Below are 22,759 nucleotides of genomic sequence, written 5' to 3'. Positions count from 1 at the left end.
CGGGCAATGCTATGTCCATGCTTTTGGCTGTCCCTATATCCCAAATCAAGTTCACCAGCTGTTTCATGCACTTCTGGAGTTGTTATTGCATGTTTGGATTGTTTGGCGTCTCTGCTTGGGGTGTTCCTGGATATCTATCAAAACACAACCTAGGCAGTGGTGTGGCTGCTGGTTTTGTTCTGTGTGGTGGGGCTGGTGCTCACAGCTGCACCAGCTGCTCCCATCCAAGCTGGCAGGGCAGCTGGGGAGTGCAGCTCTTGAGGGGCTGCAGCAGAAGGCAAGTGATGACACATCATTTGGCGTTGATGGAAAACTGAATGGGAAACCTGCATATCAGTGCTTGGTGACACAGCATCCTACCCAACCATGATCACACCTCAGAGATGATCCTGGCATTCTGCTGCCTTTTAATCAGTACTAGGTGGTTTAATCTATATTTCATTGCCTGTAATAGCAAAATCAGCTTTCTCTTGCCATCAGCTTTTTTCTTCTTCTTTTTTTTTTCCCCACAAAGTAAGGGTATGGTAGCATAAACATACCTTTAGAGAAATAAATTATCTAAAATGCCAGTCCTAATTGCACTACAACCTTGTGGAAAAATCTTCAATTGTTTTAGAGCCAATTACCTTGAGGAAAGTATTTTGATTTTCCTTCCATGCAAGATAGCAGTTGAAAATAATAAGTAGAGCCTTCCCAATATGACCAGCTGCTGGGCAATTCATCAGCAAGAGCTCTGAAACCACAAGCAGTTTCTAGACATCAACTGAAGAGGCTGTGCTGTAGTATTCACAGCAATTTCAATCTGGGGCTGCAGCCCAGCCAAATGAATTCTGGTGTCTCTGACAAAATCTCTTGCATCCAGATGAGGATGGATCACCCTCCTTGCCAGGGGAGTGCTGTGCTGCCTCTCTCCTTAGCTGCACTGTGAGTTGTGCTGTGGCTGGACACCTTTTTTCTCTGGGTTAGGTTGGATGAGGAAGCTGGAGAGAACAAAGTCCTTCTCATTTACAGCCCTGCTGGTGTTTAGGAGCCTCTGGTGGTTCCACCCCTGGGATCAGAGATGCTTTCACATGGCAGGGCACCATCACACGTCCTGCTACACTGCTAGGCCCTGGTGCCATCAGGAGATGGTGGTGCAAGTGAGAGCTCAGTTGGCACTTATTCAAGCCCAGTGGACTCTCAGTGAAAAGAGGCATATATTTTATTGAATTCTTCAATGCTTTGGGGTTGTTTACTTTTGCATGAGTGGAAGATTTGAGACAGTTTTATATTTTTTCCCACCATGGGAAAAGGCTTGTCTTTATTGACACTGATACTCGATTTGAAACACTAACAACTACAAAATGTGTTTTCATTAGGGCTGAGAAAAATAAATTCTAGACAAGAACAGAATTATAAGTTCCTCAAAGTCTGAAAAACACTGACAGGGAGTGAGCTGCACTAGCATTTCATTTCAGGCTTCTCTTGGTGTTAAGCTGTAGGAACTGGCATTTTGCTGGCAGGAGGGAAGTTCCCTGCAGGAGTTGGTGATTGTGCTGCATGGCTGCTCAGCACATGCCACAAAGCCTGAAGGCACCAAGTGACCAGGTCATAGCCAGCACAGGTTGAGACCTTCAGGAGTGCTTCTGGCACTTCCCTTCACCCCAGAAACCACCCACCAAATGCCCTGAGTGCTTTTCAGAACCTCCCCCTGCTGCTTGGCTATTTCTGAGGAACCATCACCTGGGCTTCTCTGAGTCAGTGCTGCTGTTGTCCTTAATTGCTCTTCCAGTGCTTTACCTTGAGTTTTTTTAAATGACTGGAACAACAGGCCTTCTGTTGCAGCCCCTGGGAGACCAAGTCACAGGCTAACCAACAGCCTGCAAGGGTCGGCAGCATGGCTCTTATCAGTCTGTCATCAATTTCACTGAAAATAAGTTTAATCTTTTGTGTTAGACTAAACAAGAAGTATTAGCTCCCTTCTGGAGACAGATGGGCCAGAGCACATGGCTTTCTAGCCTCTGATACATGCAGACAGTATGGATTTCCTGCAAAGCTTTGTTTCTTTTGGGCTCTAAAGTCAGCTGGTCCTTAGCAAGGATTTCATAGCTACTGCAAAGGAGCAAAAACAGAACTTTTGCAAAGAAAAAAACATGATCAAGGAAGAGGGAAGGTTCTGTAATGGACCCCCTGTGTCTTGGACTGCAAAAAGCAAAATCATAAGGATGGCAAGACAAGGGAAGAGAGTAAGATGTAGCAATTGGTTTCATCTTTTTTTGTTACTGCATTTTTTCGTAGTTCCCTAAGGCAAATTTATGGGTGGCTTGCGTTCCACATTCCTAATATCTTGATTATGTTTTTATTCCTACTTAGTCTCGTCTTCCTTTCTTGTCTCTATGCCTAAGAGCTAAATCTACCTCTGATCATCAAAGAGTCTGGGCAATGCCGATGTCTTTTTCTTCTCCAGCCAGTTTCTGTCTGTGGAAGCACATCTGTGACCCATATTTTGCTTTCAAAATCAGCAAAATAGAGGTTTCCAGCTGGTTTCCTTAATCTCCTACTTTTGTTCAGATTTTAAAATTGTCTTGTGTTTCCTAGCCTCGAGTTCCTAACTAGGCTGGTCAGTGGAGTGCAGCACACAGGGCAAGTCTGATCTTAACCACCCAGGGATGGGGACCTGCTTTGAACAGCCTCCAAACTTGAGGGGGAAATGGAGCAGACAGAGCATCCACCCGAGCACTGATTTTCCGTGTGCATATCCAAACAGGAACAGGCCCTGCAAGATGTGTAGGCAGAGACAGTTTGCAAGTACACAGACACAAAAAAGCTAGAACCTCTCTCAAGTTCTTCTCCTCCTGCTTCCAAGTACTTTGAAAGATCATTTGATAATGCCAGGGCTGTGAAACTACCGTGAAAATGTAAAATATTTTAGGCCTGCATTCAACCCATCCATCTTCACACATATCAGAGGTGTCAGGGCTAGGAAGCTTGTTGCCTTTGGCTCCCTCCATCAGGAGCCAAGGGAGGGAGAGGTGCCTCTGAAGAGGGATACAGACCTCACTGCTCAGTGGAGAAAGAGAGATGCAATTGTGTTTGTTGCTCTACCACAGCTAACCACAGCATTGACATCTCAAGTCTGTACCAAGCCCAAACTGGACAATATTTTGGTTGTTCCATCTTCAAGAACTGGTCTGGCAGTGCCTTACAGAAAAACGGCACCAGACTCAGAATAAAATACTGCAGTGCCTTCCTTCTCACCCCATCTTGTGTGGGACTGTTTTCTGATTTATTTTCCTTGCAAAAGAATTGTCTTTGCACGATGCTATCACCTTCCCTACCGATACTTACTGCATCCCACGTGCCAACACACACTTTGCACCAAAAGGGCAGTTAAGAAAGTAGAGCCAGATGTTGTTGTGATGTGGTGAATGGCTTCCAGATTGAGCCCTGACAAGGCAGCATCGGAATAGACTGCCCAGAGAGGCTGTAAAATCTCCATCTTTGGAAGTGCTCAGCACTGAGCCACCTGAGCTAACTTTCAAACTGAATTGAACTTTGAAGTTGGTCCTGCTTTGAACAGGGGATGGGCCAGATGAACTCCAGAGGTCCAGCCCACACTGGCGGTCTTGGATTTGGTTTTTTTTTCCCTTCGCTCTTTCTCTGATAACACTGGGTTTAAAAGAGACAAAGGGTCTTCAAGGCTTGCTGCAGTTTCCTGTGTCTAGTCATGCAGGACCATGCAGCTCTATGATAATGTCCACATCCCACAAGTCCTATGGTCTAAACATTTACTTTGCTGGCTTCACCAGCAAGGCAAACATTTAAACCATGGGACTTGTGGGACTTGGTCATTATGCATGAGTGTCTGGAGATGATCCATTTTAATGAGCTGCAATTGTTTCTGGCACACTCAGACTGAAGAAAGAAAAATTATAGGTCAAGGTTTTGCATTAATATTCCCATCAGGTGTGTAGATTCCATTTTCTCATCACAGCTTTTGCATTAGAATATGGTTTTCTGCACACCCATCTTACTCGTGCCTGTCACTTGCGCTCCCTTGCATTTAATTGGAGGCAGTAGCAGCATAAATGGAACAATCCAATTAATTGGGATGACTTGCATTGTGCTGTTTATTGAACAATCCACCTTTGTGTCTTGGAGCCCAATAAAGCAGAAAGGAAAAATACATCACAAGTGTAGAGGTAGGTACATTTGTCTGAATTTATGGTTTAATTTACCCCAGCAAGTAAATATGCCCACCAGCTCTGAATAATCAAGTTCCCCCTACAACAAGAAAAACAAAACAGTCCATAAAGGCCAAAGCTGCTTGACTGGAATCACCAACCCTGCTCCATTCCCACAAATGAGATGCAAATCTATTTCCAGGGAGGAGCAGCTCTGCAATATCTGCTGGTGCTGGCTCTGGAGTGGGGCTGTTTCTTGTCAGTGCAAGGTGAGGGAGACACAGGCTATCTGAGCCTCAGCTTGTTATAGTCTAACAGTATTTGGGCTTGGTACAGGTCTTAGGTTTCTTTATTATCTTCATAAATTAAGGAATTACTGTTGTTATATGGCTTCATCTAGGGTTGATGTGAGGTGCAGGAAGAACACAATAGGAAAGACATTGTTTTTTAAATCGGCTGATGTTTTCCAGCATCTCCCCTTCAGTCTTCACCCACCTGAAACACAGAATTTCACCAAAATTGGGTACAAACTCTCCAGAGGCTGTCTCTGTTGGCCCAAAGCAGAGGGGAGACCACATCAGATTATCCTGACAGCAGGTGTTAAGTGACGCTCACCTCCCTATCCCACCAAACTCTGAAAGGAGAGCAGGAGAATTGAGCTTCTTTGGCAGAAAACTCACAGGCACAGGTCTGCAGGACTCTGCATAACAACATCATCATAAGACATTGGATCTTGTTATAGTGCCCATCCCACTTGGCCCCTCTCAGACCCCCAGGGCAGAGGCAGAGCTCCACCAGACCCACCCTCTTTTGGGGCACAGCTCTGAAGAGACACAGGAGATACAGACTGCCCTGCAAGGAGGAGCAGAGAAGCTACATAGGTAGTTCATTCCTTGAGGACAAAGGCACAGCAGTGCCCATTACCTCCCTGCCATTTTTCATTCTGTGGTGCATCGTAACCGTGTTGTCTTTGGTCTGGGATTAGTAAAATCTTGACATCTTGACTAACTAAATTGTTATTTAATGAGACACAAATAAATGGACTCATCAGATCAGGGCCGTCCCCATTTTGGCAAAGCTCATACCAAAAGGGTAGGAGCTGAGGTAGTTCACATTGCCTAGAGGAGGAGACACTGCAAGAACTTGGAAATGATCTCTTCTCCTTTCACATTTTGCTTAGTGGTGAGGAGCAGCCAGCACCATCTATAAACACAGCACAGGGCATCCCCCCAAGGAAGCCTGCTGAACCGTAGTCCTAAACCCCGGATAATCTGTTCTCATCTCCGGCTGACAGACCCAACAGGAATTTCTTCCTGCCTTGTGAAGGGCTGTGGGTGACAGATTCGGCGCAGAAAGATTTGACTTTTTTTGGCTGAGTATTTGTGTATTTTTAGGCTGAAATGTCCTTATGAAACCAGCTGGAGCTGGCAGACTTCCACCAAGGGTTGGGGTTGGTTTTTTTTTGTTCCGTTTGGTTTGTTTTTTCACTGCTGCCCCTATTGCTGGCTGCAGCCTCCCTCTTCCACCAGCTCTGCCCTTCCACAGGCAGCACTCACACCCTGCAGTGAGCCCCTCACTGCGTCTCCCACCTTTCACCCCGATCTCCTCATCACACCGCGGCATGGCAGTGCTGGGATGCAGCTTCACAGCCAGGGAGTCCAGACTCTCCTGGGAACTCGCAGCCCCTGCTCCTCCTCCCCTGCAAAGCCAAGGAATCCAAGCTTCCCTCTCCCTTTCCGCACCCTTGATGTGCCGTGTGCCCCCAGCTCCACCATCACACCCTGCCCTGCAAGACAAACAGCATCACTCACAAGCTGAGGGCAGGAGATGGGGCACCTCCTGAGGAGTGCACCAGAGAGGCTTTCAGGGCAACTATTGCTCCTAGAAGCTCCTTGGGAATTGGATAGCTCTAGCAAGGCATATGTCCTCCCCTGTGTGTGATTCCTGCTTTATGCCAGCTAGTCAGCACCCGGCTCTGTGCACCCGGGGCTCAGAGCCCTGTCCCCCAGCAATGCGTGTGACCACGTGGGACCATCCGGCTGCTCTCAGCCTCCTGATTCTGCAGTGTGTCTGCAGGACAATCTGTCAGGAGACCACCATGCCGAGGCTCTTCACACGGCTGGCGTCAGGTCTGGCACCATCTGTGATGCTGGGAGGTGAGCGTGGCGGTGGCATGTGGTTTCCTGATGTATTTGCTATCTGTTTGAAATCCTTAAATGGAAAAGAATGGCAGGAACGCAGGGATTTCTTTGTAGCCAGGCTCCACGATGGAGCAAGCTGTTTCCCACACTGGTGGTGTCTGCAGGCACCAGTGGTGGCAGTGTGATGGGGAGATGATGCACAGCCGCCTGTGCCTTCCCTCCCCAAGTCCTATCCCAGAAATCACCCCAGTTTGTAAGGAAAAGTTGAAAAAGGACTTTGCTGCAGTCCAGGGAGCATGTAGCAGAACTCTGGGGCAGAGCTGCTTGCACCAGCCATGGGCAGCCCAAGAGGAGCCACTCCAGCTTAGGACAAGCCTTGCCAAGCTGGACAGATCAGCTCTGTGTGCTCAGGATGCAGTTATCTTCCTTTCCCCTCCTTTACAGTTTCTGATTCCTCTGTGGATCAGCCCATTCCCCATCCTGTGCCCTGCTCAGGGATCTGGCACCACTGTGCCAGAGTGGTGCAATTCATCAGGCCCCATGGTGCAGGAAATCTCCAAAAGCTTTTGACTGACTGCTAGAGGTGTGCAGCTGCTGCCACTCATTCTGCCCACCCCCTCCTGGGGACCAGACAGTGCACACGCTCACATTTCCCACTAGAAGAATGCAGCATTCCCATACCCAGGTTAGGAGTTTTATCCAAAATCCAACTTTAAGGTTAAGAGTTAAATCCAAAACCAATCACAAGCTTAGCTAAAACTCTGTTTTTATTAAGAGAACCATTGGAAAATTGCTTTTATCTGCTGCTTCCTAAACCCTCTGACTTGTACTTTAAAGCCTTTTTTTCTGTGAACAGGAGAGCTGGAAAGCCCTTTTTTATTTCCTTAAGCAAATAGCCCATCTAATACCAGCCTTGAGAGGCTTGAGAGAATAAAAATTAAGGGGAAAGAAAAGCAGACGAAGAGTAGCAAACGTTGCGGCACGCTGTAAAATCACAGGACTAGGCAACGATGGGTTTGAAGCACCAGATGTGTACCCATGAAGGGAGGGTGGCACAGCCTCTGTCGGGATGGCAGAGCTCCCCGGGCCCTTGGGAGGCCAGCAGGCTGCAGCTCCTGTCGCGGTCCCCGCTGGGGACAGGAGCACGGGGCTGTTTATGAGGCGCTGACGCGCACGGTGGCGAGAGCAGCGGAGGCGGCGGCGGAGCGAGGCTGGAGCCGGCGGGGCTGGGCAGGCACGGATGGGGGAGCCCCACGGGAACACGGTCCCAGCACCTGTTCGAGACGGGTCTGTGGGCTGGGATTCGATCTGTGGAGCTCAGGGCACCGATTCTTTCACAGACTAATCGATACAATAGCTCGAATTAGCCCTGGAGCAAACAGCACTTTGTGTCTTGCTTATCCAGCACATGTGCTGAGCCAACATTCAGCCCCCAGCCGTGGAGCTGCATTTTGGGTGGGAAGAGGGGAAATTCGGAGTCCTTTCTCCAGGACTCAGCAGCACGGGTACGTGTTTGGACACGGCCAGTGCCGTGTGTGTGGTGGGTAAAGGGAGTGTCCTGGGAGAAACCTGGCACCAGAGGCATTTAGGCGCAAGCTGTGCAGGCGGCAATGGGGCTGTGCTTTTCCTTGGGGTTTTACTCCAGCCCTGTGGAGACCAGCACTCCAGGGCTGGGTCAGTGCCAGGGGTGGCCTTCCTGCCTCCTCCCTCTCTTGGAAACCTGACAAGGGGTTTGTTTGCACCTCTTTTTCCCCAGAGCATTCACAGATGAGACTATCATTGATCTGGGCAGCAGAACTGAAGGCAGACAAATGTGATGCTGCCACAGCACTGCTCACGTGCTGCTCTACCATACAAGCTGGGCACGAGCCCCATCAGCACACGGGGCCTAATACACTGCAGACAGATTTTTGACCTTTTCCTATATTTTTTTTTACTCCTGCCACACACTAGTTGGGACTAGCTAGTGCTAGGTTAATATCAGGCCATTCTTCCATCTTCTACACTATTACGGTAAAAATAACAGAGACTGTGTGTGAGCTATTGTTTCATCTTCCCCATGTTTGTTCCTTGCCTTCAGACCACTGACATATCACACACATCCAAATCCAAAACTTCTGTATTGTCAGTCCACCCAGAAAACCCTGTTACCCCCCAAGCTGCCTCTCCACCTGCCCAGCTCTCAGGGTATTCCTGCAGGGACTGTCAGGGGCCGGCACACGCTCACTGCTTTGTGGGCACAGGCTCTGGGCAAGTTTCTCTGTTTGTTCATGACAGCAGAAGGAGGCTGGAGAACAGCAGAGTGAGCACTCATCCTTATGCCAAAATCCTCATGCTTACAACCTTCCCCACCTCCAATACATTTAATGGATTTGAATGCTTGAGTGCCTGGAGAAGGGACTTCCTCAAAGGTCCCTGGGCACCCTGACACTTTCCAGAGACTGAATTTATTGTCAAAAAAAGAGGAGAAATGGTTGTGAGCCTAGATTTTAGGCAGCACCTACTCCATGCTGCTGGGAGGGGAAGGAGGAGATACAGGGGAGAGGAAAGCCAGGCACAAACTGCACCATGCAGCCACGCCAAGAAGTGTCAGCTCTGGTTTTGGTGGTTAGTCCAAGTCTTTTGTTGGGGATTTACAATGCACTTTGTGTCATTGTAACTCCTTCCTTGCTGGGCTACCCCAGTGCTGAGCAGCAGGTTTGCTGGGAACGGCAGCATTGAAAAGAAATTTAGCACTCGAAAACTGCATGCCTGGTCCGTGAAACACCATGTGAGCAGTCACTGTAGCTCTGAGGCTTTTACAGCATTTTTAGTGGTATAAATCAGAATTTCTCAATCCCTCAGTATCACTGTTGGTATGTAAGGTTTGGCAATAGCATAAGAACCATTTCCAAATCCTCCTTCAGGGAAACACCAGCCAGTACATCCTACTGAGCATCATTAATGTCAGTTTAAACATTTGCAGTTAAACAGATCCATGATCTTGCAGTCCCCAACATGAGAAATACTGCACCAGTGTGCTGAGCAGTGATGCCAAATCTGCCATGGGCAGGAACAGGAGAAAGAAAGAGGCAGGGGTGGCTGATGCTAGTTAGCAGATGCTGAGAGCTGGGAATTGATAATGGAGTCCAGGCAAAAACCTTTGCCTAAATTAAACTAATGTTAAAGCAGCAACTTCACATGAAGAAATCCCCAGAGGACCTTCCTGTTGAACAAAAATGCATAAACAGAGAAATGACACAAATGCAGAAGTTACAAACAAATTCAGGAAAAAAGGCTGCATATTTCTGCCCAGGAACTCAATTACTATACCCTGCCCAGGGGACCACACTTGGAGATGGAAGAGCCTCTTCCCCCACACATGATAAAGAGCTGAATCTCCTGATCCACAGTCTCGATCCAGTCCCACCTGCACTCAGGGCTGGCAGTGCAAGGTGTCAGATCAGCACCTTCTCTGAAGTCCCAGCAAAGATCATCACAGTGTGAGACTCCTTGGCTTGTCAGTACATCCTGTGGTGACAGTGGGGAGCAATGTAAGGGGACACCTCCTATATCAATGGATAGCTCGCATCAACAAGGAAAGCCTGAAGAAAAATAGGACAAAATCCACTTTCTTTCTTTACACATGCTACCCTGCCTCCCCTGCCACGTGTTCCCATAACAACAGTGCCACATTACGCACCTCTGTGGTTTCAGCTATGGTCCCGCAGGTGCTCCCTCGACACCACAGTGTGACACGTCATGCTGGCTCCCTGCCTGTGCACACCAGGCCTGGGCACGTGGGACAAGCCTGCTTCATGGCCCTTTTCTCTGCAATGCTTCTTCTTTTTCCTTACTTATGCCTTAAATCTCAGCAATCCGGTCCTCAGCGCTGGGGACTGGTGGGTCGTGCAGTGAGCATGTGAAGAAGACCCCCACAAGAAAAATACTTATGGGGATGCAGAGGCAAGGGACAAGCAACAGTGCAGATATAACCCAGATTCATCCTGCAGCCTTACCCTGTATGGACCTAAGGAGGCATTCCTGGGATTCAGGATGTTATTTCTATTTTCACTTTGCAGTGGGAGCCAAAAAACCTCTGTATTTTGAGAAGCTTCAAACATTGATTGGATACGGCTGATTCTTCCATCAGCTGGTGCAGTGCCACCAGATGAATAAATCTTGCATGCATCTGTAATTACTGCTTAGCTTGTGTTTAAGTGCTGTGTCATTGATCTGCAGAACTCATCAAAATCCATAAAGGAATGCATGAAATTATATTGGATGGAGCAGAAAGGTACATGACAACATCCATTTTCAGCCTTGTTTGTTCACCAAAAAAAAAAAAAGTAGAAGAAAGTATTTATTTATCTCCACTCAAATTCATGCATTAACTTGTCAATTTGTGACTTAATCATCAATTGTAACACCATTTTATTAGCTGTTCTTTATGTAGGGAATATATTTCTTTCTTAGAGTAGGCCTTAATATAATACATTCTGTTTCTACCAGCCTTGCAGTACCTGCCCCTAAGTGGGCAAAATCTCTATTAAAAGCATGGAAGAATATTGCTTGAGGGTTATAAAACTCAATACGGAAATGTCTTGTGGTCAAAGCTCCTGACTGCATTTTAGGAAACCCAAAGTGACTTCCAAGTGCCACCACAGACTTCCCATCATGTCCTCAGGCAAATCATCTATCCCCTTAATACTTCTATTCCTCCTAAAGCAAGTGTGATTAATAGTAATTCCCTGCTCCAATGGGAGGCTGGGAGGACACATCAATCCTGCTCAGCAAGAGCTGAGGTTCTCCAGCAGCAGGGAGCAGGGGCGATGCTTTGCTAACCAGCCATCTGCTCGAGGTGATCTCCTCCCGTCCTGCAGCCAAGAGGAAGCACACCAAAAGCATTTATTGGGAATAAAGCCCTCAATGTCTGGAAGAACTCCTGATGTTTTCCAGACCTAATGTTTCTCTGGCCCAGCTCCATCCTCCCACTGGAAGTGAAGTGCTCCTGGGTCAATCAAACTTTTCCCAAAAGCAGGGAGGAGCTCCTGCTCTGCCCACCTGGCTTACTGCAGCACCTTGGCCCATGGCTTGCTCCCAAGAGATGTGGTCACTGACAGGTCCATGGGCAGGCAGCAGATGCTGCTTCTGGCAGGGACATGTCCCCAGGGCACAGAGGAAAGTCTGAAGAAGTTCAAGTGCAGACAGCTTTCCCCAGCCCTCCTGGAGGAACATGCCTCTGAGGTGGTGTCCTCAGCTCATCTTCCACAAAGCCACACCAGCTTTGTGGCTGAGCTGTCCCATGCAGAGTATCCCAAATCACTTTTGTCATACAAATGTCCCTGATGCATCTTGAGCTAAGCACAGGGATCAGCCCACTCTTGCAGAGACCTGGGAGCAACCCAAGCCACTGTCTGGACTGCAGGAGCCCAACCCCAGGGGTGGGTGTGTGGTGACAGGTAATAATAGACCTCTGAAGTTGCTTGTGCCAATAGAGAGGGAAAAAGGAAAAATGGGGGGCCAGCAGGTGACAGCCTTTCCTGGTGAGAACAATCGAGCTATTTTGATATATGATAAACAAATCTTCTGCTGACAATGATTCAGTTGAACATTTTCTAAAGGGATGAGAAACTCCATGCTTCTGGATCCAGCCTGGACTAAAACCAAAATGCTGTGATATCAGAAGCAAAGCTGTTCTCAAAGCAGCCTCAGCCTGACAGCTGCTGAGAAGGACCAGAAAGTCCATTTGCGTAGCACAGATTTTACACGCCCAAAAGATCCACCTATGTCTGGCATAACTAAAATATTTTCAGTGTGCAGCCAAGGGTAAAATTTCCAGGTTTTGCTTTTGCTACCTATGAGTCACATCTGTCCGTGGCAGAGCACTGGCTAATTTTGGTGCCCATGGTTTTTGGCAGGGATGCTTAAGTGACATTTGAAAGCATAGCTTGCTAATAGATCAGGAAAATGGACAGATGAGAAGAGACAGAGATACAATTCTCATTCCAACACCAGGAACACATCTTCCTCAGCAGGGTGAGTGGATAAATGAGGCCCCTGATTGCGGTCAGCTCCTGACAGACCTACCCCACTCCTCATAACTGCGCCATCATCCAGCCATGGGCATCCTCCAGCTACTTGACAGGAGAACACAGATCTCATTAAGTGATGCTTTCTTTCGCAGCATTAGATCTAAATCCCTCACCGGTGCTATCCCTGTTGCAGACAGACACCGAGCACTACAAAACACTGCAGTTGTATCTAATTCTTTTCTTCCAGCTTAGAAACGGAGATGTTAATGCTATTTCACCAACAAGTGTGTAAATAGATGTCCCAGGCCTTTGTGCACACCCTGATGAATATCTCTGGCCAGCGGCTAATCAAAAGGTTAAAGTCTGTGGGACTGGTTTCATCTGTGGTCCCAGCTGTCTGCTTTCCAGGGCTGGAGTAATTCTGAGTAATTAGCTCATTTGGCCTTGGGGCCAAATTGAATAGTCTGCTATGCAATGCGAGGAGCGCTGGGGCGAGAGATCCTTCGTGCCTGTGCTGGTGTGCTCACTGGGGGCTGTGCATGCAGCAAACCGGGTTAGTTGATGCCTCTCCCCGCTTTGGGCTCAGCAGATGCTTGTGAATGCACCAGGGGCCCGGCTGCAGCACGGGGCCTGCATTCTCTGAGCAAGGCTCCTTCCCAGAACAAGCCCTTCATTATCCCAAACTCCCCGGGGCTTATTTTTAGCCCCTCCTTTTCTTCCCTTTCTTCTTTTCACAGTATAGAAAACGATCAGCTCCACTGTCAGCCAGCTTATAACAGCAGTCCTGGAGCAAAGAAAAAAGCTTCAAACCCACTGACTCTGTTGCATAAAGGTTTAGGCACAGATCCTGCTCACTTCCAGGGTTCCAAGTCCCACCATTTTTCATCCCTTTTCCAGCTCAGCTGCTGTCCTTCAGAGCTGGGCATCAGAGTGAAGCAGAGCCTTACGTAAAGCAAGAGCAAGGTTGGAGTTTTGAGCCTTCCCCTGCTTCAGCCAAAGTTCGATCAGTGCCTGCTCTGCCCTGCTGTGCAGAGGACACCTGCGTGCAGGGCCACCAGGAGAGAAGACCTTGCACAGCCTCAGCCGTGCGTCATCCCGGGCTCACGCAGAGCCACTGGACAGACACAGCCAGCCCCATCAAAATCCTTTGCTTATAAAACAAAGCCAAGGGTGCCTTGTGGTCAGCAGCTCTGCATTAAACAACAATTTAAATCACAGGCTTTATATAAAACAGTGGCATTGCCCAGATGAGGTCACTGCTAAAAGGCATCACAGCACTGCTGGTGTACTGTGGTCATCAAATCTGCCCTGTGTAGCAGCCCCAGGGACCTGGTGTTACACTGCCTGGTTCTCCAAATAGCATCAGATTGAGTGGCTATAAAACAGATGGTCACTTGTAGAAAAGGCAGCTATGGCTCCCTCCTTTCTCCATCTCAGAAAGGATCTGGGAGATGAGGAAAACCCCTTCGTATGTGATGAGAGGCTCCAAAGTGCTTCTGTGCAGTAATGTCTTGGTAGCAGAATAAAGATGCTGCACAGCAGATGTTGTGGAGGTCTCAGAGATGTCTACAGAGAAACAAGTGGGGGATAGGGAGGAGAGAGAGGACAGCTGTTCCCATTCAAAAATTAACAAAGTTAAACTCTGACATGGCAGTTTAAAAACCAGAAAAAGGCAGTTTGTTCACAGACAGGGTAGCTGAGCTTGGAAATTCCTTGCTGCAGATGTGGTTGTTAGAAGTTTAAATTGCTGCAAAAAGTGCCTAGACAAATTTCTGGAAGAAAAATCATTGAGGGGTAATAATATAAAGATATCACACTTCTCTTTGAAATTCTGTTATCCATATGAAGTACTGGAGGCTGGGAGAGCTGAATACTGTATACCTGCCCTGTATTGGTACTTTTAACATCTGCTCTTGGACACTAGCTAAGCTAGGTGAGTCATTGATCTGACCCAGACATGTTGTTTTTCTCTTTTGTAAAGGCTCTGATATGTTAAAAAAAAACCTTTTTCATCTCCTCTTACATCCCATCCAATTTTCAAGCTTCAATGCAGAAAGATAAGCCCACATCTCCTTTCCCAGGACCCCTCCAAAATCCTTTCTGGGTAAACTGCTCATGCTTGCTTTTCCTCCAAAACCCACCTCACCCCCAGTCAGAGCTCTCTGATCAGAAACTCAAACCATAACACAGTGGCCTTTAATTCCAGCAGTGAGGAGCAGAAACATGGCCAGATCTGACCACCTGTGAGCAAAGCCAGCCAGCACTTGCACCTGGAGACCCCTCATGTCCTCAAGTACCTTTGTTACACAGCTGCTATTTAGTGACTCTTCTCATCCACATGTGATGCTAAAAATTATTCTGGATCCAGTCATGCCTTGCAAAACTGCAAGTCTAACTAGGACAGCTAAACTCCAACCTGCTTTTATTCATTCCTCCTTCCTATCATTAGTATTAATATCAACTTGTCAAGTTGATTTTGATGTACAAGCACTGTACAGCCTTGCTTCAGTGCAGGGCCAAAAAAATTGAAAATGCATCACAACGCAGCATCTTTTTTTTCAAGATTTGGCACTTTCCTTTAATAGCAGGGACCATCCTCCTCACTCCCCAGAGAAGAATAGTGAAAACCCATGGCATCCAGCAAGGTTCTTTCAAGAAAGTAACCCAAATAATCCCTGAGCCCGGTGACCATCACTCCAGCTGTTTGCAGCCTGCAAGAAGCAGGCACCAGAAGTGACATCTCACTGGTCAGATTAAGTTAGAGGAAGGAAGTTGGGGAGTTTTCATGCTGGTATCTCATCTGGTTGGACGTGAGATGAGATTTATCGTTAGGAGCAGCAGCAAGATAGCAGGGCTTGCCATGTAATTCATGTGATTGCCATGGAGGCAGGACTGGCTGATGGAGGAACACAGCCAGAAACACTAAACGCAATACCTGAAATCCAGGAGAAAATTCCCAAGACCTTCCTTCTCTAGGCTGGACTGAGAAAACACCAGACAATGTTCTTGCCCTCAGATGAATTACTCATCCCCTAAGGTCTTTTCCCTGCCTGCCATAACCCACATGGATATGCCTCAGGAACAGTGTGTACCATCTTCTGGCTTTTGCTGGGGAAAGAGGAGGGCTCTGCACAGTCTCTGCCCTTAGACAGGATTCCCGAAAGGACACAATGCCACTGCTTGGCAACATTTCAAGCCTTTCATAACTGATGATTATTTATAAGACACCTGTGACATCACCTCTATGTAAGCCAGACTGGTGCTTGATTTTCCCCTTTCCCTCAAATATAACAGCAGATATGACTGGACATAGTGTCTGCATAAAAAAACACTATGACCTTTGGGTACTTGCCCAGCACCAGCTACCCTGGGAAGCCAAACCAAACTGTATCACACCTTCAGGCAGCAGTGCCCACATGGTTTTGCTCTCTGGTAGGAGATAATACAAGAGTTTACTCTGCTGTTGTAGAGCCACTACTGACACTCCCTAAACCCAGTGCTTATCCTCTGAACCTTTACAGTCACTAAATATTAAAAGGTTTTAATGCTAAATATACATTGAATTGTGTGTTCATCATTGAAAGAAAGGAAGAAGATAAGATGGAAGATAAGATCAGATACAGGCAGCCTTCCATCCATGAGCAAGGAAGGAGTGCTCAGGTAGAGCCACCTTTACATAATCATTTATATTTAGATGAGATGGAGTCTGTTCATGACAACCTTGATTAAAAACTCAGCATTTGCCAAGACACAATGTTGGAGCTGCCCCTTGAGTGCCTCAGTACACAGAGTCCAAAATAACCCAGCAGTGACTCAGCTGCATGTGTTGACAAATGGGTATCTGCTTCCTCATCAAATACAATACAACATCAAATACAAGCCAACAAATCGAGGCTGGGGGATCCCACGCACACATGGCCTTTCCTTCATGGAGGAGACGTGGCCAGAACCCAGGACAGCTGGGATGGAGGAGCCACTGGGAAGATGCTGCTGTCTCCAGGCTTGCTGTCTCAAAGCTCCAACTCCCACTCCCTGCAGACCTGCCCCAAACCAAGACCCAGCTGTGGCTGCTGCTGCACCGCAGCTCACTGAGCACTGCTGATGTGAGCGTGGTATCAGCATGGTGTGAGCACCTTGGGTGTGCTGGATGATGATGCACATGGAGAGCTGGATGATGCAAAAAGACTGCCAAGGTGTCACCCTCACTAACCCAACAGACGTTTAACCATCTTGCTGCCATTAATCTCAATAGACGTGAATGTCTGTGTGAGCTTTGCCACAGGTATCCAGCCTTGACCACAGCCTGCAACCTCAGCTGCACTTCTTCATTCAAGAAAGCAGCCAGTGGAGCTTTTGGCATAGGCAGCACAGTCCTGGGAGAAGGTTCCCATGCTAGCCGAGAGCCTGAGGAGGGGTCCCTGTGCACGCACTGCACGTAGGCTGCTGCTGCTGAGCTGTTCCCATGGGACACCTGAACTAGAGTTCCTTTACTCCATGCAGTGTCTCTGGCATCAACAGTGATGCTACCAGATGCTTTTGGAAACAGCAGATGAAGGGGGAATACTACTGTGTATAGCTATTCACTATCAACCAGCCTGTACAGAGTTCCTGCCTTTCTTAGCCTCTGTGAATTGCCATTTCTTCACATTTTGCTTTTAGCAGCATAAAATAGTTGGGCTTCACCTCCCTGAGCATGGTAAACTGAACGACTCAGAAACCTGCAATCTGCTTCAAAACAAAGCATTTAAAATAAAAGATATGAGCAGTAATGGAGCTATTCAGCTCAGGAGCAGAAATGCTAGAGGGTTACTCATGTACTCACAAACCTTCTAACTTTCCTTCAGCTTTTTTTAACCCCTGCGAACCTGGGGTGAGGCAGGCTGCAAGTAAGAGCTGATGTGTCATTTCAGATATGCTTCCACTCCAGCGTGCAAACCCTGGAGCTGGGAAATGGAAGAGCTCTGGTGCCAGCACCGATGACGTGGAAGGGGGAGCCAAGCTCTCACTCTGCAGCCTCCGAAGTACTCTTATTTCTGCTGGTTAAACAGATGCCAGCTTCTGAGGGGATTATGTGTCATAGAGCCTGTTGGCTGTGACAACTAATTATCTCCCACAACAGTTTAGCCTTGAGATTTTCAGCTCAAAGAGCATACCAGCGGTGCTGCCACCCAGCACTATGTGTAGCAATTTGTCCCCACTTGGGTTTCCCTGTTCCCAAAGAGGTGGCACCCCCAAAATACACTATCCTCCCCCAGCTCAGGCTCACACCAGCAGGTCCTTCCAGGCAGCACAGCAGAGAGCACCAGCACTCCAGTGAAACCTCTGAGATGCTTCCAGCAGGAACCCAGGAGAAAAAGCAGCAGCTAAAATCACCTCAGCATCCAAACAGCAGCCTGGCTGATCCTCCCATTCCCACAGCTGGGTGAATGGCACACTCCTCCAGCTGAGCTTCACAGCCTGCACACACCAACAGGGTCCAGCTCAGCTGCAGCCAAGTGCAGGGGAAGAAAATATCTGCCACAGCTTGAGTCTCTTTCTAGAAGGGAGCAGCCAAAGATTTAAACAGTTTTGGAATGCAGCCTCAGAACTACCACTGAAAATGTTTTGTAACTTCATATAAATCGATGGGTGACCCCCATTGAGACTCCCAGGAACAGATGAAAAGAAGACCCAGACAAATGAAAAAAATTAAGTCATTGAGAAACACACAGGGGGCTGGAAAAGACTTAGAGATGAGGAAAGAGATGAAGAGAGGAGTTAACAGAAAAGGTAAAGGGTGTATAGGCAAGCAGGTACTGGAGCTGGGGTGCCCAGCAGCCAAGCTGGAGGAGTTGGTGTGGGAGTGACATCAAGGCTCTAGACTTGCAGAGCTCAGTTCACCTGCAGCCAGAAAAGGTTGAGTACCGGGAGTACTGAGTATTCCTCTGCCAAGCACCAGTTAAGCACTGGGCAGCAGGTGCTAGAGGGCCCCCAGCTGAGGTTCCTATGGAGATATCCCAGCTGGGATCACAAACTGGATGCTATCAGGTAGGAGAGGGTAGATGGGATGGATCCTGCTTGACTCTCCCCTCTCTATCACTATCATGCTGCCCTCTGGAGAGGTTGGCAGGCTGCACCAGCTTCCCCAAAGCCCAGATCCCCAAGAGGACTTGGGTGAAGCCAGACATGAGGCTGCATCACAAGGGAAGGGAGGCAAGGTTTTCCAAGCCTCAGAGCCAAGTTGAATGCAGGATCAAATCAAATCTGGAGTTGACTTGCTGTCAGGCACCCAAGGGGAATGCTGTGTGGAAGAACCATGGACTGGGCACACTGTAGTTAGAGTGAGAATGCCCTGAAATCCCAGCACACAAACAGGTTTTAGGTGATGCTGCCATTCACCAGCAAATCATCGCAGATTGAGAGCAACAATTACAGTAATGAGCTTCTCCATCACTGCACTGCTGAGGACCTGAGTCCTTTGGCTGGTTTGCAGTAAATTTCTTCATTTGCTGCACTCCCAGCATAAAAGGAAAATCTCAAAAGCGAGAATAGTTAATGGGGAACATTAAATTGAAGAGAGTTGGGTCATCAGAAAATGGAGATGGAGGAAGTGATAAAGGACTTCAGGACTTCAGGAGCTGCAAGAGGAAAAGAAAATCCCCTCTCTTACACCTCAACTTTTTAATATCACCTTAAAGTACTCTGTTCCTGAGGACAGAGGAGAGCCTGAGTCTCTGAATACCAGCACTGCAGAGCTGCCTCGGTCTGCAGGGCTCTGTGAAGAGGTGCAGCTGTCTCTTAAATAACTGGAGTTGACACCAGTTGTGAATAGATGAGTGATGGTGGCTTCAGCCATCACAGTCAAGGATCTGATTTCAAATGAAGCCCCATTCATCCATCCAGTGCCCATCACAGAGTTATTAAAGGAGCATCTGTCACAAAACCACAATGCCTTTAAATGCTTGAAAAAGGGCACAACAAAAATAAGCCTGCTTAGCTTATATACTTTCCTCTGGGTGACGTGATTCTTGGAACTGTTTAGAAAAATAAATGATAAATATGATGAGTAGGGAAAATATGTGATCCGAGCAGGGTGAGGTTTGTCTTTGACCTTAGTGTAGAGTTTGTCTGTCTGTTTGTTGTTCCAGGCTTGTGGGGTAGGCATGAGAGACAGTGGCAGGGAGTTTTTCTGGGTAGCAGAGTGCACAGCCCCAGCTCACCAGGTGTCTCTGGCTCAGCGTACTCCCTCCAGGACACAAATGCATTCCTGGTTTGGATGCAGCAGGGATATCATCTCCAGCAGCAGGTCAGGGCCAAGTTCAGGCCAAATGGGATGTGCTATGGCAAGGCAAATGAGGGGAGTTGGATTGGTTACTCATCGGGACTAAAACCATGTTCTGTGTTTTAAAAAAATTGCATTTAGCTAAATGGAAAGTCATGCATAGACATCATGGTTGTCTTCAGTGAATGGTTCCAGCTTATACCATTTCACACTCACCAGCAAACTCTCACCTGAGACAACAAAGTCTTTTCTTTCTCTGTGCAGCTGCTTGTACTACTTTTTATTCTCTGCCTATTACATTGGGCAAAACTGCCATCTTCTGGCATCTGAATAGGTGCCCTCCTGTCCTGCCACCAACAGATCACCTCCTGCCCCACTGCTTCTCTGGGTGACATCCAGGCGCAGGGATCAAAGGAAAAGATCATTGTTCATGCACAGACATGCTCTGTTATATCCACAATATATTGAAAGCATCTCAGAGCATTAGATTGATGCTCCTGGGGCTAGAGGTGGGCATTTATGCCTTGTAATGCACATCAAACCCCTTTTAAGAGAAACTAAGAGTGTTTGCATGCAGGCTTAATGGTGGTGAGAAAGACTGAGGTGTGTGATGCAGGCCTGTGTTTATAATTCATATTAAATGGTAATCCAAATTCCTCTTTTCTTTATATATATATATATTTTTTAATGTCTTGAACGTGGATGGAAAACTGGAATGTGGTCATATGTGCAAAGATGTTGGGTTCCTCTACACAAACGTTTCATGCAAAAAGACAGGACTTCCTTCCCCAAGTTTCAGCCTAGGGAGACATTGCCTGTGTTCATAGATTTTAAGTTTAAAGCAGAATAAAGTTACATGTTTTAAACTGTCCAAGAATTTAGAGATTTAGAAGCTAAATTTCCTCTCTGTTCCCCCAAAGCCCCAGGTTGTGCTCCCAGATTATGAGCCTTTAAGTGGAGTCCTGGATTCTTTCCAAGAGCTGCATCTCCTGCCCTATGCTGGATTTTGAACTGAAGCAGCAACTCACCTGTGCAGATTCATCTCCCTTCATTTGAGCTGACTGAAAGCAAGGCATGGCATGTTCCTCCCTCCCTTCCCAGCACAGAGAGAGGCATGTCCAAAGGGGACTCAACCTGTATGTTTTGGGAGCAAGACCTGTATGCTCCAACCTCTTGTCTGAATAAACCCTTGCAGAAAAAGGTGTGTGTACAGGATCCAGAACAATGGACTGATTTGGACCCTAGTTCTTCAGGGAATAAAAATACCAAGTTAATATTAAAGCTGTGTATTTTCACAGATTGCAGGCGGTACTCACAACACACCATGCTTAATTTCCTGCTTTCGGTTCCCTATCAGATTTTATGCTTAGCTTACTGATGTTTATTTTTCCCCAGAATAGGAATCTTTTTTTTTCCTTTAGTTACGATACATTCAGCCATGAAAAATGAGATTGAAAAAGATTAATAGGAAGCTGAAGGATTCATCTGAGATTGACAAAGATTAATGTGTGTCTTATTCTTAGCTGTTTTCTTTTTCTTTTCCCTTCTCTTAGCTACCTAGACAGCTTAGATCGAATTGGAGCTGCAGACTACCAGCCCACGGAGCAGGATATCCTCCGAACCAGGGTCAAAACAACTGGCATCGTAGAAACCCATTTCACATTCAAAAACCTCCACTTCAGGTTAGTCTAAAACTGTACAGTAAATTTCCAGAACAACTATTTATCACAGAGTTTCCCCATAGCTCCTAAAGGAGTTGTTAAATTGCTGGTTAATGCACAGACAGCTCCCACTACAGAAAGGAATGCTCCACAGCATTTTGGAGGGTCAACAATATGAAAAGTTTGGCAATCCTGTCTTGAAAGTCACTGCCTGTAAGACAGAAGCTCCTGGAAGCTTCTTCTAACCCAAACAACACCTCTTTGTTGGAATGTATAAGACAAGATTGACCCCCAAATCTGATCAAGGCTCATAAACATAAAAATATTTGGCCAGATCTTTTCTCTTAAGTGGGTCAGTCACATGTAGTTAACACAATACATTGACCCTCATGATGCCATCCAGTAGCAAGAAGAGGGTACAAAGACAGAAGGTCACACACAAACAGTATTTAGAGCATATAAAAGTCAAGAGTGTGTGGTCTCCACCTCCACAAACCCTCTGGGACTAACACACTGCTCAAGGCTCTCCCACAAATCCCCCCGTCCCTGTCTGTAACTGCTCCTCCCAGTCCTCCTCAGCTGCAGACTCTGGAGGAGGAGACCAAGCTAGTGGTGAAAGACCCACTGCTTTGTGTTTGAAGCCTCCCAGGGCCCATGTGGTCAGAGAATGCCCAGAATGCTAAAGTTCCCTGGTAACTAGGGAGGAGTGGGTGGTGATGGTTCCCCCCTGTGCTGCAGGCTCTTCGATGTCGGGGGCCAGCGGTCAGAACGCAAGAAGTGGATTCACTGCTTTGAGGATGTCACAGCGATCATCTTCTGTGTCGCGCTGAGTGGCTACGACCAGGTCCTCCATGAAGATGAAACCACGGTGAGTCTAACTGGGTCTTGGAGGCCCCAACACCTCTTTATGGGATACTGCAAAGCCAGCAGCTCCTCAGAGATCGCCAAATGCTCCCTGGGCTGCTACAGTAATGTGCTTTTGTCCGTCGCTCCCCCTTGACTCTGAAATCCTGGGGAGATCTCTCCTCCTTCACACTCTTTGACATGAAGTCTGTGTGCCCAGGTAATGCTTCCTTACACTGGTAAAGGCATAGTGGTTTGCTTCTCCTTTCTAGCCAACCTGTGTTTTCAAAATGCATTACAGGACACTATAACCAGCTAGAGGATAGAGCTGGGAGGGCTTTAAATCAGGGAAGCAATCAGGCCATGGTGCAGAGGTGCAGGACAGCAGTGTGAGCCCAGGGCTCAGCCCAGGAATATAACTGATTTCTTCAGGCTACAGAAATCCGTTTTCCTTAGTGACAATGGAACTATTTGAGTCCTCAGGTAATTTGCTCTAGGAGAGATTTTATGACTTCCCACTGTGACATTAGGCTCAAAATACCATCTGGAAATAAAGCTGGTGAGGACCTGTGTGCTCCCTGGTATTAGAGTGCAATTAATACAAGTGACTTGAATACACAAAAAAGGATGCAGTAAGACTCATTACTATGTTCTGACCATTCATTCAATATGATGG

At 47.3% G+C, this 22,759-nt stretch overlaps 1 protein-coding gene across 2 annotated transcripts in view; it reads left to right on the top strand.

The window, feature by feature from the left end:
- Positions 1 to 22,759, top strand: part of GNAO1 (G protein subunit alpha o1) — a 140,991-nt gene that overhangs the window by 94,067 nt on the left and 24,165 nt on the right. For both annotated transcript variants that reach the window (XM_005526322.3, XM_005526321.3), the window contains exons 5-6: positions 21,133 to 21,261; positions 21,979 to 22,108. In XM_005526322.3, the coding sequence (XP_005526379.1) occupies positions 21,133 to 21,261; positions 21,979 to 22,108 (259 nt within the window). The remainder of the gene's footprint in view (positions 1 to 21,132; positions 21,262 to 21,978; positions 22,109 to 22,759) is intronic.

This window comes from Pseudopodoces humilis, chromosome 14, assembly GCF_049639895.1.
Source record: "Pseudopodoces humilis isolate 2021_Gansu_Grassland_sample_001 chromosome 14, ASM4963989v1, whole genome shotgun sequence".
In the NCBI taxonomy this organism is placed as follows: domain Eukaryota; kingdom Metazoa; phylum Chordata; class Aves; order Passeriformes; family Paridae; genus Pseudopodoces; species Pseudopodoces humilis.
Note: the sequence above shows the minus strand (reverse complement) of the source record. Positions and strands in the feature narration are given on the sequence as shown.